This window comes from Phlebotomus papatasi, chromosome 3 (assembly GCF_024763615.1).
Source record: "Phlebotomus papatasi isolate M1 chromosome 3, Ppap_2.1, whole genome shotgun sequence".
In the NCBI taxonomy this organism is placed as follows: Eukaryota; Metazoa; Arthropoda; class Insecta; order Diptera; family Psychodidae; genus Phlebotomus; species Phlebotomus papatasi.
The window spans coordinates 82,986,749-83,006,179 of NC_077224.1; the positions used below are offsets into that span (position 1 = coordinate 82,986,749).

Consider the following 19,431-nt stretch of genomic DNA (forward strand, 5'->3'; position numbering starts at 1 on the left):
CTTCGGCTTTTATTTTAGCTCAGGCCTGTCTTAAAATCCTAAATAACGATCGATTTTATTGCTTTTGGAAACCTAATAGATCATTTATCTCTAATAATGCAATCCTAAGTTAATTTTTTCCAAAAAAAATTGTGATTGATAAAAAATTAGAGCCGTTAAGCATTATGACTAAGGGGTCCCAGTCAAAATCCCGAACGCCAAAATCCCGAATGGGCCAAAATCCCGAAAGCCAAAATCCAAAATGTAAAAAATGTAAAATTGATTGATACTCATCAAATTCAATTTTTATTTATTTTTTACTCAATCAAAGATTTCGCTGTAGTCAATAAAATATTTTGCGACGTTTTGCTGTTAAGCTTGTCGTCTTAAATGCATGATGAAATTTACTGGCAATTAGAATTAAAATTTTCTACTACCCGGTTGAATCAATATAAAGTAACCATCTAAACGATTAATAATTTTTGAACTTATATATGTACATGCTCAGTGAGTTTTCCAATTGATCTGTGGTTTCTGCTAATCAACAATATTACAAAAATCATTGAAATGAAGATTTATTTCCTGCTCTCTTCATAACGATAATTTTCTTTTGGGGATTTTGCTGTATACCTTGTCCAAGGCATCACATTTCCGAAACCAATGTTCAGGAAGAAAATTAATGTCTCCTTGCTAACACTGATTCTGTGGTAATGAATGTTTCTATGATAATATTCTAAAAACCATCGTGCTTTATTATTAAAATGGGACTAACTTATTAAACACAGAAATTATGATATTATATCTATTTTTAATCAAATCTGCACAGAATCAGAGTAAAAATGGTCTAAATTGCTAAACGTTTCGTCCGAAAGCTGTGAGGATTTTATATTCAATTTTAACCATTGTGTGCTGAAACTGTGCGCTCTTTATTTGCAATCTACTTAAATGGCCACTTACGTCCCTTTAAGAGACAAGGCTTCCTGCACAACACCTCGCTATTCCACACGATCTAAAGCCAGTGTCCGCCAGCGTCGCAGCACCATGTTTTTCCATCTTGTCCGAAGACGCTGCCTTCTCCTCGTCCCCTCCGGATTTCGCTCATACAGTTTACTGGGCATCCTCTCCTCTGGCATACGGCAAATGTGACCGAGTCAGCTCAGTCTTCTCGCCCGAATAGAGGCCACAATGTCGGCCTCTCCATAAAGCTCCTCCAGTTCGTGGTTCATTCTTATTCGGAAGTCCCCTATAGTTTCCTAATGATAAGGCCCGCAGATTCGTCGTAGGACCCGTCTCTCAAAGATCAGCAGCTTTCTCTCCTCTGTGCGGGTCAACGGTACTGTTTCCAAACCATACGTTATGACTGGCTTCAGTATATTTCTTTATATTTTGATCTTTGTTGACCATGAGACGTTCCTGGATCGAAATATCGAAGAGGGTGCCAAGAGACTTCTATTCCCCGCCGCGAGTCTCTCGTTAACCTATCGAAAATTATCTACCGATAATTTTCAATAGATTTTCGGTACCGAGGAAACCCCGGAAATATGATTTTTTGGAGAGATTTTCTTATTGTTTTAGATGGGAAAAGAGAAAAGATTAAGAATAAGAACAAATTTTGCACTCAGGAGCAACTTAACAAGGGTTTAGTAGCCTTTCGTCGCGGTTTCACTTACACTGTTTGTCTCCAATTAGAAACTTTCCCTTGTCTCCATTTGGATTAATATGTTTCCAATAGAAGCATTTCAGCATCTAATAGAAGTTTTCAAATTATATCTAATGAATTTTCACAAAAAAGTAACATTCTAGAAGAGTCAAGGAGCAAATTTATGTAATTCTCTTCAGAAAAAATAGGAATTTAATGTGTTGAATCTTCTGTCAAAGTTAAAGCGTCTGGAAATGGTGTTGAATTAAAACATTTACCCTATTTATCTTTATATACTTAATGAAAATTTTCTAAGGCGTAAAAGTAATGTTTACATGGATTGGAAAAAACTGATACTCTTTAGAATTATCCTCTTGAAAATATTATGAAATGCAGATTGCGATTGTGTATGATGCAATCTACGGTGGATAACATTAAAGATACACTTTCGAACACTTAAATCAGATTGATAATATTAGGAAGAAAAATATTTTTATATCGCTATTAAGCAACTAGAAAAATACAATTTTCCTCAATCTGATTAAGATTATGAAAATCTTATGACTCAATTTGGTACAAAGATCTTTAGAACTTAAAATCCTTTAGGATTTTTAGGGCTTAAAGCACATCCTAAAAATGTAAGAAATGTTTTCTAAATAATCCAAAATGCGTTTTTTATAACTTATTACAATTGATTTTCGAATAATAATTGCTTATCGGTTCGTAACCGGTTCGAATAGTAAATAGAACAACTGAATAATTTAAGTTGAAATTTATGTGCTGAGCAACCTCAGTGAGCACAGTTACCAGAAAAGTACCGTTTTAGCATATTTTTGCTGAGTAGGTTAGCAAAAATATGCTAACCAGTTAGCAGTTCCCTAACAAAAAGTGCTAACCAAATACAAAGAAATAGCACTGTCTTAAGAATAAAAATTACTTATCAGTTCATAACCGATCCTTAACCGGTTGGAACCGGCCCAGACTTGTCAGGGATTCCAAGACCTTTCCAACGATCCAAAACTTGCCCAAATCGGTTAAAAAATATTCTTCCTACAGTCCTTTTAACATTTGACCTTGAAAAACCGTAAGAAATTAGAGAAGGGCATTAAGTGGAAATGTTGATCTATGGAGGCTTCGACAAATATTCTAAGTCGCTATCTATCACATTTTGACCTCAGTTTGACCTCTGCAAACCTTGTTTCTAAGTCATTACTTCAAAATCTTTTAAACTAATCTTCAATTTTGAATTGTTTGTCTTCTGCAGACGCCTCTATTCAGTCAAACAATCGAAGATCAATAGCTGAGGAATCAAATGCCATCGACACAAAAACATCAGATTCACCACAAATGGTAAGTGAGAGAGAGACCTTGAAGATTTATTTAGATAATTGTGTACATAGCGAGCTTCCTAAAATCAATCAATTCACTTGCAAGATAACACTAAGGCGCACATGGTCATAATCATAAAATTGATAACACACATTATTCGTCATGAAATTATTTATAAAATGAAAATAACATTGAAATTTTGAGTATAAATATGCAGCAAATTGTTTGAAGGATGCCTTAAATAATTTAACAAAAAAAAAAGAAAAAGAAAACAGTAAATAAATAATATAATTTAATTTCAATGCTAAAACAACATTGTCATTGAGGGAGAGGAGAATAAAAGAATGTTTCTCTTGTTTGGGAAGATGGGTGCGTGTGCGAGTATTAAAAGACAAAAAAAATGCCAAAAAATAAAAGAAGAAATAATTCAAACAAGCTCTTTATACCAAAAGGAAATTAACAAATACTGCAAGAAGTACAATATTTTTTCCATGTTTATGTTTACTGTCCGTTGCGAAATTGTACAGTTACCTGACCTTTGTGTACAAAAATGTATAATTTTTATGTATTGTGTGTACCTCTCTTCTGCAATGTTTGTACCCCACCCAATGGGTTTAGTAGCTCCTTCAACTCTCTTGGGTACTTTGTTGCAAAGAGAAGAGGCATCGCAATAATTAGCATAGCTTGTGATGTTTTGGTGCTTAATCAAATGCTCGTGCATGATGCAATTATATGCTTTAACCAATCACCTGCTCTGACTGGATCTTCGGTTGCCTTTTGAATTATGCTTCTGCTGTATGTTCTTAAGCTAAGACACTGTGCAGATGTGCTTTCAAAATGCCAACTTTGGCCACAAATGGAACTAAACTTTCGCACCCCGGCTGACAGTACAGACTCATTCTAAATTAATTAGAAAGTGTTTACGGTAGTACTTATTTGTCATATCTTCTAAGATTTAGCTGAGAGTGGGGCAAATTCACCCAGATCAAGATTTTTATATTGCTATGGTCAAATTAATATGAACTGTATTAATTTAAACTTTGATCTGCACAATCACTAAATAGAAATTGGTTATCCTTCAAAATATACAACATTAATGCAGGATGACGTAATACTGAATCATGTCTATTTCTGAATTTTAAGTTTTTCTAACAGTTTCAGATGAACAGAGAGAAAAAGGAAAACATAAAAAGTAAAAGACTTTAGATTCGAGAATACTTTTTCGTTGTTTTTTGTTCTTTTGCCATCTAAAACTGTTAGGAAAGCTCAAAGATCCAAATTACACGTCATTCCAAATTACCCCATTTTACCCTAGAGCCATTGTCTACAATTTCAAACTACTCTGTACGGCTTCAATAGTGTCAACTATCAACGGCTAATAATCTTAAACGTCTCTAATTTTATCTAATTTAATTAATTTCAATTCAATTTTATTTTATTTTATTTAACTTAATTTTAATTTTCCGGAGGTTTCACCTCTACTTAGAGAACGCGAACAGCCTTTCGGCTATGCGCTACTCTATAAAAAATCGCACTCTACATCCCTTTATCTTTGCGCTAGGTGCCCACTTCGTTATCCGGATGATTGGGAAACAATATAACAGATGTCCGCTTCGTAATTCGGATGGATTTTTTGAATTTGTTCAACGTCTCGAAAATATAAATACAAGTTTTTTTTTTCAAGAATTAAAATAAAAGTTTTAAAGAAGCTTAAAAAGACATAATTAGATAATTCTATGCTATTATACCTCATTTATTAAACAAAAGCATCGCAGGAAAATTCATTTTCATTGCTGAACACACATGCGTACATAACCTCAAAAAGATTTTAAATGTAACCGTCGATAATTCGTCCGGATTACTGCGATAATTCGATTAATTCGACAAAATCTGATGGAAAGACCTCCTTCCACAGATTGAGTCTAGCCTCCTCCGGAGATTGGTCAAGTGGTTTGACAGAGTGGCAAATGTTCCTACGAGACTTCAGCCTTGTTCTTCGTTTTTTATGACCATGGAGAAGATGCTTTAGTTCAGAGAGAGCCTTAGACATCTCTCTACTGGAGATGATTTGTCTCCTCACCCGTGGTGGAGCAATTCCTGCTAAGGGATAGAGTTTGTCCACTGGCGTGCCCTTTAGGCACCATGTTACAATACGGCGGTATCATTCAAAACGACGCGACGTCAACTTGCTTGGCGTGCGCCGATCTCTCCCACACATCGGCTGCGTACTCTGCTACGGAACCTAGGCAATAAAGTGCCTGGGTCTTAAAGGGGAATTTTAATGCTCCTCTCCTTTGTCTTCTCCACAGACATTGCCCTCATTGTCTTTCAAAGACATGAGTTTCTCTCCCAAAGTATATTCTTAAATATAAAAATCGCACTTAAGCGAATATCCTGGAATTTACGCCCCAAGACTGATGTTTGGGTATGTGAGTTATCCAAACCGATAAACCGATATTGGAATTATAATTCAGACACATTAATACATATGCCTGGGGTAACTAGGCTGGCTTGAAAAAATAAATATTTGTGGCACAGCTCTCAGGTGTTCTTGATAAGATACGAAAGTTCTTCTTCCACGACATTAAGATCGAATTCTGTTCAGAAGTGATTCAATGACATTCGAAACATTATCCGATCTTATTGTTACAAAAAAAAACTTTTTATCTCATCAAGAACACTTGAGAGCAGTACCAAAAATATTTTTTAGCCATCCTAGAGTGTAATTGATGCGAAACGGGCTCTTTTATTAATTCTGACTAGTCGATATCCTTTATTCTACCGTTTGATGATCGAAATGTTGGGAAAAATCATTTATTTCCTAAAATCCTTCTCCTTTCTACATCCCTCATTATCCTCATCCCTTTTCTTGATCCAAATTCCTCTCTCCGTTCCCGGTTATTCCGTACTTCCTTTGGTCTTTCTGTTGTGGGCAGGGACTATGTCCCATACTCCAATGTGCCCTGCGGAGAGGGTATTTTAACGATGGTTGAAGTGGGAAAATCAAAGAAACGGATTGTAGAGCGATATGTTGCCCGGGAATCCAACTGTGCTGATTTCGTGGTGACTCCTAGTAGTGGAACTCCGATGCTACTTTCTCGATAGCCGGTGGTAAAAGAGGAAGAACTTGGAGGTCCTCCACTGTCCAGAACAGTTAATTCGATAGTTTCAAAGACAGACGCTGTCATCTGTCACTCCTTGAAGCTCGACTTACTGATTGAGATATAATTCTCAAAAGCAGCGCCTTTTGCTGATCTGTAACAACTATTATCTAACCTCTGTAGTGTCTCTTGGAAACTGTATCTGCCGTCTCTTGGCTGATCCTGGTAGTATTTCTTCCAGTATATTTTTCTGGCTTATGCATTTGCGCGATCTCATGACATGTATCTTATTGGATAATTAGGGACACGATTTTTAGCTATTTGTTCTAACTGAGTGAAAGCGAATAATTCTATTAATTAAGGACACATTGGCCTATAGATTTCCTCTAAGTTTCCAAGTCTGGGATTTCCCTTAACATTGTCGTCAGAAGTGGGATCTGACCACTCTGCCGGAATAGCAGCCAAAGAAAGTATTTTCATAAAGAGTTCAAGGAGCAATCGTGTTGAGAGTTTTTCTTTCTGGTTTCGAAAGTGGGAACAAAAGGCTAATAAGCTAGGAAGAAGTTGTCTAACAGGTGCACGTCGCAAGGTCGAATTGAACCACAAAAATTCTGTGTCAAACCGTCCAAATGGTGTCGTCATCCCAGAAAGTGATTTATGAATATGAAGTCCAAGTGTATGTAATTGTCCAAGTGATTTCCCAAAAACCTGATAAGAACTTCCCCATACCTACCCATACTTGAGGAAGGAGACAACTAATCTCCGAAACGTCGTAGGAGGCAATAAACAAACATGTTGTTCACATGAAGTATAGGGGTTAATGCAAATTTCGCCAAAGCATGGCGCTAACCCTGTAAATGGTATTGATTGATTTAAATGAGATTATCTTATCATTACTGGGAAACTATTCATGGTAAAGAAAATTAGCTACTCCAAGAACAAATCAAAAGTGTCCTGGCTTACTAAAATCTATCTTGGATGCTAATATAGAATAGAATGTGATTTGATTATAAAACTTAAATATTTAAAATGGTATTGATTGTCAATTGAAAAAATCAATAAGATAATAATTACACAAGAGATAATAAATTTGGTTAAATGAGTCACACTACGTAAACATAACCCATCACCAGTGGTCAGTCGGGTTGGAATAAGTTCCAAAGAGAGGCGCGAATGAGAAAACAAAAGATGGTGGAAAAGAGATAAATATAAAATGACAATTAATTCGTTTTTTTTTCCTCCATCCACATGTTTATTTCTTTCTAACTCACTTTAGTGTTGCTTTTAGTGCTATATTGTATTTCTTCTAGCTTCTCATGATTAGTTTGCTTTTGACGTATGGAACACAGTTCATTTCTGGAAAGCATACACTGTTGGTCGTACTTTCTTCTAATTACACTTCACCTCAAGTCTCAATATTACTTTCTTTATTCATTAAGAAAAAAAAAGAACTAACAACTTTCCAAGAATTTGTGTGTGGTTTTTGTGCAATAAAATGCGGCTTACAAGAAGGGCCTAACATAGCAATTAAGATCAACTAATAAGTGCATGAGGGTTGAGTAAGAGGAAATTTCGTAAAGTATTGCGTTTGTCTGTGATACAATCCAATTGGCAGTAATATGTGAGAAATGTCATGACGTGGATTTTCTTACTTTTTTGCCTCATTTGTCGCCTTTGAAGAAAAAGCCATAATATTTATGATTTTCCAACTAAAAGTCATCATGAAGAAGGAAATGAGTTTTTCAGGTAGAATTTATGTTTATTTTCTTAATTTTCTTTTGTTTTTGTGATAAATTTCACGTGAGAGATAGTGGAAAAATTTGTTATATATTTGGAATTATGTCAGCTGGGGCCTTTGGCAGTGAAATGCGTCCTTGAGGAAATTGATCGATAACGGAATGGGAGAGTGACTTTCGCTATTTCATTACAAGGAAAAATAGTTCATGGATTTAAAACATAATTTTGTAAATTTTTTTTAAGTATTTTTTTTAATAGTCGCCTTGGCATTTTTTACCGTGAAAAAGAGTTTTTTCAATTGTACAAATAAACCTCCTTAAAGTCATATAACCAATTTGATATAGTCAATTTACAGTGCTTAATAATTTGGGTCAATATGCATGTCACTTTAAACAATTAACGTGACTAACGTCGCATGATGTTTGTGATAGATATTTTCACATGTTCATGATCTGTACAGAAAATACTCACTTTTTTTTTTGTAATTTTTCTCATGTGTTGTTTTTTTTTCGTCCAAATTTCAATCATTTTTTTTATATTCTTTTCTCTGTTTTTCCATATCATTTCTGCACATCACATCATCATAGGACGATAAGAGCTTGGACATTATGGGACAGTATAAACCAGAAATTTTCTGCTAAGAATCCAGAGTTACAAAAAAAATACACAAAAAAAACGCGCGATTTACAAAATCATTTTTTAATTTACAAAAAAAACCAATCATCTTACGTGTTATTAGTTAAGGGTAAAGAATTTTAGAAAGAAAAACAAATCACGAGCTTACGGAGAAGGAGTTCTATCTTCACGGTTACAACAAACCATCTTATAAAAAAAAAAACTAGCGAGAATGAGTGCTAAGGAGCAGGTAAATAGTAGTAGAAACTTTAGGGGGATTCTTATGAAGATTTCTGTACTGCTTTGCTTTTGATCTTGCATCCTTTCCAAAGCTATTATTGGTTGAATTTATTAAAATGTCGCAAAATTATGTCTTTGGTTAATATTGAATATCTCAGTTTTCAGGTAAGCTAAGGTCACTAAAACTAGTGACTAGACTACTCGTCAAGCTAGACTTAGCTAGAAGAATGAGATCACTAAGCTAAGGTTATAGAACAAGATCGAAAAGCTAAGCTGAGCTAGAAGAATAAGATTGTTAAATTTAGCTAAGTTTAGCTAGAAGAATAACATCGTTAAACTAAGCTTAGCTAATGCAGTAATGTCTCTAAGCTAAGCTTAGCGAGAAGAATAAGATCGCTAAGCATAGCTAAACCAAAAGAATAAACTAAACTAAGCTTAGCTAGAACAATTATATGATTAATCCAAACTAAGCGAGAAGAATAAGATCGTTAAGCTAAGCATTGAAAAAAAGAATAATGTTGCTAAGCTAAGCTTAGCTAATAGAATAAGTTCTTGAAGCTAAGCTTAGCCAGAAGTACAATATCGTTAAGCTAATCTTATCTAGAAAAATTATATCGCTATATCAAATTTATATAAAATAACAAAAATGCTAAGCTAAGCTTAGCGAGAAGATTAAGATCGCTAAGCTAATCTTAGGTTCAAGAATACGACAGTTAATCAATATGCTGAGCTCAGATAAAAAATAACAAGATCGTTAAGCTAAGCTTAGCTAATAGAGTAAGATCTCTAAGCTAAGCTTAGCCAGAAGAACCATATCTCTAAGCTAAGCCTATCTAGAAGAATAATATCGCTAAGACGACTTTTGCTACAACATTAAAAAGGCTAAGGTAAGGTAAGAAAGAAGAATAAGATCCTCAAGCTAAGCTAAGTTTAGCTAGAAGAATAAGATCTGTTTTGCTAGAAGTATAAAATCGCTGGACTAAACTTAGCTAGAAGAATAAGATCGTTAAATTAAGCTTAGTTAATGCAGTAATGTCTCTAATCTAACCTTAGCTCGAAGAATAATACCGCTAAGTATAGCTAAACCAGAAGAATAAACTAAGCTAAGCTTAGCTAGAAGAATAAGATCGCTATACTAAGCTGAGATAAAAGTATAATGCCCCTAAGCTAAGCTTAGCTAATGAAAAAGATCCCTAAGCTAACTCTATTTAGAAAAATTATATCGCTAAATCAAGCTTAGATAAAATAACAAAAAAAATGCTAAGCTAAGCTTAGCTAAAAGAATAACATCGCTAAGCCAAGCTCTGCTTGAAGAACAAGATCGTTAAACTAAGCTTAGCTGGAAGCATTATATCAATAATCTAAGCTTAGCGAGAAGAATACGATCGTTAAGCACAATATCCTTGAGCTAACTCTATCTAGAAGAATTATATCGCTATATCAAGTGTTCAGTGAGTTTCTTAAATTTGAATTAGTAAACAAAGGCACTTGTCAAATAACATAGAATTAATATTCATAGATTCTAAGAAAAAAGCTCAAAAGAAGCTCGTTTTAATTTGTGAAAAAGGGATAAAAAAAATACAAAAGAAGTAAGTTACTTAACAGAAAGAAATTAGATGAAATGTAAGAGATTAAATTTTTATAGGAATCCAGAAGAAAGAGAGGGAAGGGAAGGAATTAGGTGTAGGAAAAAGTTCAAGGTCCTAAAGGAGACTGTAAGTGCCTGTAGCCATAGTTTTTTGATTTTGTTTTATATTAGAAAAATTTATATTTATTCCATCAGGAAAAACTCAACCCCTCAACCCTCTTGTTCCTACTATAATAAACTAATTGTTTTATGATAAAACCGCACCTCAAAATTATACCCCAATTGCCCCAATTGCCCTAAAACTCAAACCCCCTGGAATTCTCGAATAAATTGAAAACCCAAAAGCTATCGAAAAGTAACAAAATTTAAATCAAAGACTCTGTCACTGAAAATTAAAAATGAAAATCCCACTTTTCCACGCACATAAAGCTTAGAAAAAATAACAAAAATCCTAAGCTAAGCTTAGCCAAAAGATTAAGGTCACTAAGCTAAGTTTAGCTAGAAGAATAAGATCTGTAAGCTAAGCTTAGCAAGAAGAATCAGATCGCTAAGGTAAGCTAATATAAAAGAATAATGCCGCTAAGCTAAGTTTAGCTAATGAAATAAGATCCCTAAACTAAGCCTATCGGGGAGAATTATATCGTTATATCAAGCTTAGATAAAATAACAAAAATACTAAGCTAAACTTAGCGAGAAGCATGAGATCGCTAAGCTAAGCTTAGCATGAAGAATAAGATCGTTAAGCTAAGCTTAGCTAGAAGAATTACATGAATAATCTAAGCTTAGCGAGAAAAATAAGATCGTTAAGCTAAACATTGGATAAAAGAATAATGTCGTTAAGCTAAGCTATTCTAATAGAGTAAGATCTTTAAGTTGAGCTTAGCCAGAAACACAATATTCTTGAGCTTTGCCTATCTAGTAGAATTATATCGCTATATCAAGCTGAGATAAAATAACAAAAATGCTAAGCTAAGCTTAGCGAAAAGATTAAGGTTCACTAAGCTAAGTTTAGCTGGAAGAAAAAGATGGTTAAGCTAAGCTTATATATAAGAATAATGTCGCTAAGCTAAGCTTAGCTTATGATCTCCATGAGAATGAGATCTCCAAACGAAGCTTGGCCAGAAGAACAATATTCCTAAGCTTAGCCTACCTAGAAGAATTATATCGCTAAATCAAGCTTAGATAAAATAACTAAAATGCTAAGTTAAGCTTAGCTAAGAGAATAAGATCATTAAGCTAAGCTTGGCTTGAAGAATTACAGGGTGGCTGAAAAAATGCAACAAACCAAAGCGCTATATTATCCTCATTTTTTGTTCAACTTTTTTGAAATAAAGAAAAATGGTAGTAAAAAAATCAAGATTTTAGAATATTATCGGTTTTGTTCAATACGATCTTATTTTGACTTAATTATGGTCTTAAGTCTGTCAGAAAATGCATCGTAATTTGCACGAATGTCAGCCTTCTGAAAGTCCTGCTATTCACGAGGAAGGGCTGCCTTCAACTCATCGACACTTTGCTACTTTTTAGTCCTAACCTTGACCAACAAAATGCCTCTTTTAGAGAAGTCAAATGATTTTGCATTGAAGAATTGTGGACGTCGTTGGCTTCCAAAAATGAAATGCGAAACGTTTTTGTTAGCCAAATCTTGTTCGTAGCGTGATTTCTGCGACGTTGTCGAGTCTTGATCGAACTTCCATTACTTCTTACTAAAATTTTTGTTTGTCCAGGACTCCAACACTCCTTCCAAGACAATTTCCAGAAACACATTGGCATTCGTTTTGACAGTATAACCTAAAAACCCGAGTGGAAAGCGATAATTTGTCTTCAAGGAAGTCCAGACCTTTAAATGAGGTGGTCCTTGACTTCCGGTGGTCATTCTAACGTCTAAATTATCGTATGATCTTTCCTTCAGATAGACACAAACATTTTGTTTGCACATCAATTGCTGAATTGAAAATTTTTCTTATTAGAAAAAATGACATTCTGGAAATGACCATTAACGTGCAAGAGAATTTACTCTTTCATCAATCGAGCATAACTTTTTTCTGAGGATCTATGAAATCTCGTCCTTTTCAGGACTTTTAAGGCTTCATATAGAGATCCTTTACCAAAATTTATTACATGGTTATTTGCGATCTATGCGTCTCTGAGATCGTTTGTTTGCAGATGTGACGCAGATTTTGTTCAATTTGCTTCTTCACTTTAAGAACGATGACTAGCGATGAAGCAATTTTTTTAGACCCCCCAAAGCATTTTAAAATGCTACATAGTATCACTGTATCAAGTTATGTTTCGAAAAACGGAAAGTTTAATTACAATCAGGGTTTTAAAGAGCCCTAACGATAGCTGCTTCCGCATTTCCTGCAAAATATAACGACATTAAATTGTCACGTTTGAGTTCCATTACGGTTTAAAAAAGTTTTACAAAATATTATCGAAAATGCTTTTGTAGGCTTTTAACCGATAAAATGAACTACCACTTTGCAAAATATGAAACCGCTGTCACCAGCGGTTTGACAGCTATGCGCTCTAAAAATTGTTGCATTTTTTTTTCAGCCACCCTGTATATCACTAATGTAAGCTTAGCTAGAAGAATAAGATCATTAAGGTAAGCTTAGCTAATACATTAAGATCTCTAAGCTAAGCTTGGCTAGAGCATGGCTTGGATAAGAGAATAATCTCCAAGACAGACAGATTAATAGCTAGTCCTATATGCCTCTCAATTTCCTGAAAAAAAGACAGGGGCCAAATTTATTAAGAAAATAGTACGAAGGTATCGTAAAGCCCTGTAAATCTGATGTACTTATCAGTTTTAGCATTTCGCAAGACCTTTCATTTGCGCCATTGATCGTGAAAATCGGTTATTTACATCCTAAGCTATGGTCATTTTAAGATATTTTCTTAGAGAATTTGATACTTGAAAAAAAATCTGAGATATTCTTCATCAGACTTAAGGTTAATTTTGCGACATTTAAAACAGCCAACGTCAAAGATTCTGGGTTAGTTTGTGCAGAAGAGTAATTAGAGGTGCATTATTGCAGCTCTCTCGGGGAGTTCTTCGTCGTGAGCCCTGCTTCAAGTGCCAGCTGCCGGTCTTTCTCGCCGAGAGATTGACCATCGATGGTCGGGTGTATCACAGAACGTGCCTAAAATGTGCCCGTTGTGGGCATCAATTGACACCAGGGAGTTTCTATGAGACAGAAGTTGATGCAGAATTTTGCTGTGAGGTATGTCCAGATGAAGAGGCATCTCACAGGTATGCCAATAAGGATGAAGACGGAAGTAGTGCCTTTGTGGTTGAGCCGATGACAGAATCGCTAGCCATTGAGAAGCAAAATAGTTTGTTGAAGAAATCTCTGAGTGATGAGGAGAAACGTGAGAGTCTGGAGAAGCTTAAGGGGAAGGATCAAAAGTCCATGTTGGACTTTATTGTTACACAATTTGATGGGAAGAAAGATGATGATGAGATGGATGAGGAGGAGGAGGAGGAGGTAGTATCAGCTGAAAAGACTGAAACAGATCCAATGGATTCTCATGTTGTTGCAAGTGACATAATTAGCGAAGATGATTTGAAGCAGAGTGAAGAAGAAAATGTGAAGATAGAAGAAGACTCCCAAATTGATAAAACTCACAAAAGTCCCAATTCTGAGGGGACTGATGATGCATTGCGAACAAATGACTCAAATGAGGTCAACAATGACACAAGTGTAGATGAGAAATTGAGTAAATTAGTTTTAGATGATAGGGAGCCAGTGCCTTGTGAAGAAGCATCGTCAGATATTTCATGTGTTACCAAAGATGAGGACGAAATTGAGGATAAACAGAGAGTTTCTGACGCAATTCCAGCAGAAGGTCCAGCTCCAATTCCACCAAATGTGCCAGCTTGCAAATCATTGATAAAAGTGCCTGTTGTAGAAAATAAGTCAGTTAGTAGTAGTGTTGATGACGCACCTAAAGATAGTGCTAAGACAGCGGAATCAAGTGCACAGCCTAGAACCAGTGAAGTTGTCCCAGAGTGTCAGTCAGAGCCAAAAGCACTCACCCTAAAAACCTATCCGAATGAATTGAATCCCTTCGGCTCTGATGACGATGATGAAGAAATTGTTGATGATGCCAAGAAAATGGAGGAAAAAGCACAAAAACTCAATCCATTTGACAGTGAAGATGAAGTTAAAGAGGAGAAAGTCAAGCCGGGAAATCCCTTTGAAGACGATGCTGAAGAAGAAGAAGCCACAACTGTCAGTCAACCGAGTTCTGTTAAGCCATCTCCCAGAAGGACACCAGTTCCAACTCCAAGGAAAACGTAAGTTTGTTTATTTGAAAATTCATTTACCACATCAGTCTCACAAAGCAAAAATTAAGAAAAATATCAAGAATTCAAAGTGCAGAGCCTACAAATCCCATTGACAAAGCAAGAAAATTCTAGATTGGACCACAGAGGAAGGCATGGAGTTTGAGCCGAAAGCCTTGGGAAAAATCGTCTCTTTCTAAGCTACCCAATCCCCCGACGCTCACTGGTTCTTTATTATTTATCACAACGTTCTAGGCTTAGAATCTAGGGTTCTAATATTCTTCTTTCCCCAAGAGAAAAAAAGTCAAAGATCAATTTCTTATTTCTCGTTTCGTCCGCGTGGTGGCTGAAATCTTCCTTTCGAAGTGTCACGTCACGTGTCAAAATATATTTTTAATTTGAAAATTCGATAATTCTGTTTGAATTTTTCGACCATCAACGACATTTTGTGCACTTATAAAAAAATGTTCCCAGCGTTTCGTACGAAATTTAAAAAAATGTCATTCACTCCAAGGGAGAAAAGTCGTTTTCTTATACCCGGTGAATTCTTTACGAAGCCATTAATGCAAAACCTGGCTGATCCTAGAGAATACTCAGCTCGAAAAATTTGGCGGTAAAGGATCAGCCAAAACTATCATACACTGAGGATTTAGGATCAAGGATTAGCATTTTCAGCGTAAATTTCTATTACAGTAGAGTCTCCTAAATTAGAACGCTCGGGGGGTATTTTTGACATTTCTCATCTCCCAAATTCGAACGATTTTTTCAAAACTAACGAAATTTGTGTGAGATTAAATTGTACTTTAAATCAAATTCCCGTACTTTCTCGCAAGTCTTAGTGGTAACATACTTCCTTTTCATTTTACACGACCATAATGTATGTAAACATTCAGGAAGAAGCACATAAATATGATTTTCATTCACCAAGAATACGAACTTTCTAACCTAACCTCACAATTGACATTTCGAATCCAAACGGCGTTCGAATTTGAGAGATTCAGATTTCAGAGACTCTACTGTAAATGTGTACACATTGATTGCTGAAAGACGTCTTAAGAGCAATATCAATGGATTTTTCGTACAGAAAGGAGCACTCTGACCTTCCTTTTACTCCAATCCTAAGGGTCTTACAGACCTGAAGATTAGCCGAGAGACAGTTTAGCGTAATTATATTCGAAATAATAATTAAAACTACATTTCCATAATTTTCCACTAAGTCGCCTCTCGGTTTAAGTCGTAAGTGTGTCAAGTACGTAATGCATTTTAAGATTTTGCAACATTGCGTACCATTACTTTCTCTCTCTCTCTTCTTTTTATGTTTTGGCTGTCAGACTCAATCAGGTCCATATAGCCATTTCTCTCACTCTTATTTAGATACGAGTTCCATCTGTTTTTCTTTTTTTTCCATATGTTTGTTCCTCTCATCTCTCCTTATCATTTTTCTTTTTGCTCCATCACAAATCCTTTTTTGCTCCCTTATCTTTTATCTTGATATTTTTGCGTTCAGTTTGTAGCTTTCAAGGACGGTGAAAAACTGTTTTCCAATTATTCACCGGACGCGCTTCGATCAAGGATCGAACCGAGGGCCTCTGCGTCACAAAGCCAACACTTTGCCTATTGAGCTACCGAGACTCCTACCATTACTTTCCATGTTTTTTTTTCACCCAATTGACATTTCGAAAAACACCCAAAAACACCCAAAGTGAAGCTTTTTATTTTCAGCACTGGCGCTGATGTCGCCTGATCCCCGTAATTTCACTAGACCTCATGAATTTAGATGATCAGCCTGATCCTCCAAACTTCTGGCTGATCCCTAAGCTGATCTCTGTGTCTATTTTGTGTTTTAGGCCTTTGACAGACTTGAGGATTAGCCGAATGACGGCTTAGTGTAATTATTCGAAATAATGGTTAAACCACATTTTCATTATTTTCCACTAATAAGTCAACTCTCGGCTTAAGTCCCAAGTGTGTCAAGGATATTACGTGCTATCTCTAAGTAAAATTCCCATTTTTGAGGGAAACATTTCACATAGATTTCCACGAGTAATCTGGGTAATATTTCTGGAATACTGTGAGATCTTTTCCAATGATATTGCCGGGGTAGGTAATTGAATTCTTCCCACTTTTCCTAAGAAATTTCCTACACCGAGAAAAATTTGGATGGTATTTTCTACAAATCGTGTCTTTAAATTCTACTGCCTCAAAAGATAGTAGAAAATACCATCCTCCATAGATACTTTCCTTTAGAATCTACCATCTTGACATTTTAAAATTTACTATCCTATGGATAGTAAATTCTAACAGTCCTCGAGATTATCTCGAGATTATCTCGAAAAGACTACCGGAAGATAGGGGAATTTATCCTAGGGACATTCCCAGGAGAGGTTGATGACTTTCTTCCAGATTTTCTGGAGAAATTTTCTATAGATTTCACTGAAAAATCTTGGTAAAATTCGTGGAAAACTGGGGGATTTGTTCCACGGATATACTCGGGAAAACTTGATGAATTATTCTCACATTCATTTTAAAATTTTCTCGAGAAATTTGATTAAAATTTAGAAAAAAAAATAGGGAAGTTTCCCTATAAAATCTTAAGGAAAGCCCTCTGAATCGTACCCAGATTCCTGTAGAAACTATCCTTAGATTTCTCTGGGAATTTCAAGGGAAAAATTATTCTATTTTTTATAATTTTTTTACTTGTTTTTTTTTTCTTATTTTATTTTCTTACAAATCTTTTATTGTATTTTTTATCTTTTAATTTACCTACAGTAGACTCTCGCTCAATCGGCTCTTTTTCAATTGGGCGAAAAATTTTGTTGACAATTTTCACGTTTAATTATGAAGCTAATTTGCTCAAATTCGCTGTAGTTCTTCCTATTTTATCGTGATTCTTTATAATTGACCGCTTTTTGTGGAATTTACAAAGGCTTTGACGCTCAAATCTATCGATAAACCGGATGACATTTTGCCTCAAATGCCCAATTGAGAGAGAGTCTACTGTATTTTCTTATTTCTGTAATTTTGATTCCCTTCACGAGAACCTCGAGGCTTCCTTGAGATAAACTAATGATTTTTTTCAGTCTATGGGGAGATATTCCCTGTACTTCTTCCTAAATTCTTTGCTTGAAATATTCTATCCATATATCACTCTTCGATGTTCTATATGACTTTTTCCCAATAAAAATATCTCGACTGAAGTATATCAATTCAATGCAATTTGAAGTTTATTTCATGCCTAAAGGATACAATGTTTCCTAAACATAAGGCTATATATATATATATATATATATATCCTTAAGCGAAAATTAATATCATACGAATTTCTCGGAGAAAAAATATCGAATTTTCCCTGTCTCTGTTGGGAATTTTCTATGAATCTTCCCAGACTTTTATCTACAGATTTTACTATTTTCACATGAGTATTCTATGTTCTAACCAGAGTTCCGAATGTGAGAAGAACTCTCGATGCGACCCCCAATCAGCAGTATCTGCTGGTATCACCAGGTGCCATGGCAAGAGACATGTACGGAAGTTGTGCATCTCTCAGTTCAACAATTTCTGCACGCAATGAGTCACACGGCTCGATGAATTCCCTGTCATCGTGCTCAACAGCCGGCGGCAGTGGAGTGAAGCACAAGAAGGGAAAAGCACCTCTGCCACCGGTTTCTGCTGAAAAGAGTCCCAGGGTCAGTCCTAGGGCTCGAAAGAAGCGTCCAGCTCCGGCTCCGCCGTTGCCCAAGGCGTCTCCTGAACCGATTAGCTGCGAGACAAAGAGACGACTGATCCCTCTCGATGCTGAACTTCTCACGGAATCTGAGGAGAAGGGCGACGGAGGAATTGGTCAGGATTATCCAGGAATCTCGTACAGGAGGAAAATTGTGCCAGAAGCTGCGGATTTTGCGGGGAATTCTGACAGTGAAGAACGAGAGGGATCACATGAGAGGCAATGGGAGAAGCTGAAGGATAACAAGGATTCCAAGAATCGCAATAGAAGATCTCATATTTCCTACGGAGACGATGACACGGTCTACAGCGATAAATCTTCGCATGGGAAATGGAAGAAGCGCAAAGGACCAGCTCCGGCTCTTCCAGTGCCGCCCAAGAGAGTTCTGCAGATGCTGCCGCTGCAGGAGATTCTGCATGAGTTAGAGGTGATTGAGGTGCAGCAGCAGGGTCTGGAGAAGCAGGGGATAATGTTGGAGAAGATCATCAGGGAAAGGTGCGAAGGGGAGAGCCCGGAAGGATCGGGGGAAGCGACGCTGTCGAGGGATACTCTGAGCAATTTGCCGACGCAGAACACCAAAGAAGTTGAGGATCTCATTATGCAACTCTTTGATCTGGTCAATGAGAAGAATGAACTTTTCCGGCGTCAGGCTGAATTGATGTATCTGTGAGTTTTCTGGCGTTTCCCCTTTTCCTTCTTCTTAATTCGAGTTGAATTCCTATTTTGAAGTCCTTGCCCTTTAAATCTTCAGGCGTCGGCAGCATCGATTGGAGCAGGAACAGATTGACCTGGAGTACGAGATTCGGGTCCTGATGGCGCAGCCGGAGAGGAATAAAACGGATTCGGACAAAGCCAAGGAGGAAGCACTGATATCTCGCCTTGTGGAAGTTGTTCAGCTGCGGAATGACGTTGTAGACAATCTCGAGAGTGACAGATTGAGGGAAGCAGAAGAAGATTTGGTAGAGACAATCCCTAAACTTTCCACTGTCCTTTTTCCTAACCTTTCTGATTGAAATAATTTCAGAGCATCAAGCAAGAGATTGAGAAACACACGGCCAAAAGGGATGAAAGCCTAAGAGATGAGACATCAACAAAATTGTCCAAGAAGGAGAAGAAGAAGCAAAAGGAAGCCAAGAAATCCAAGAACAAGAAGATTGACGTGGACAAGGTAGCCTTTTTTGGTTCTTT

General features: G+C 36.2%; 1 protein-coding gene across 2 annotated transcripts in view; it reads left to right on the top strand.

The window, feature by feature from the left end:
* Positions 1-19,431, top strand: part of LOC129806073 (MICAL-like protein 1) — a 32,806-nt gene that overhangs the window by 12,907 nt on the left and 468 nt on the right. The window contains exons 1-6 of one of the 2 annotated variants that reach the window (XM_055854399.1): positions 7,406-7,457; positions 8,373-8,650; positions 13,270-14,531; positions 17,959-18,909; positions 18,995-19,202; positions 19,268-19,411. In XM_055854399.1, coding sequence (XP_055710374.1) covers positions 8,633-8,650; positions 13,270-14,531; positions 17,959-18,909; positions 18,995-19,202; positions 19,268-19,411 — 2,583 coding nt within the window. In that variant the 5' untranslated portion in view covers positions 7,406-7,457; positions 8,373-8,632. Of the gene's footprint in view, positions 1-2,882; positions 2,969-7,405; positions 7,458-8,372; positions 8,651-13,269; positions 14,532-17,958; positions 18,910-18,994; positions 19,203-19,267; positions 19,412-19,431 lie in introns of those variants that run through there. The other variant, XM_055854398.1, reaches the window with a different exon arrangement.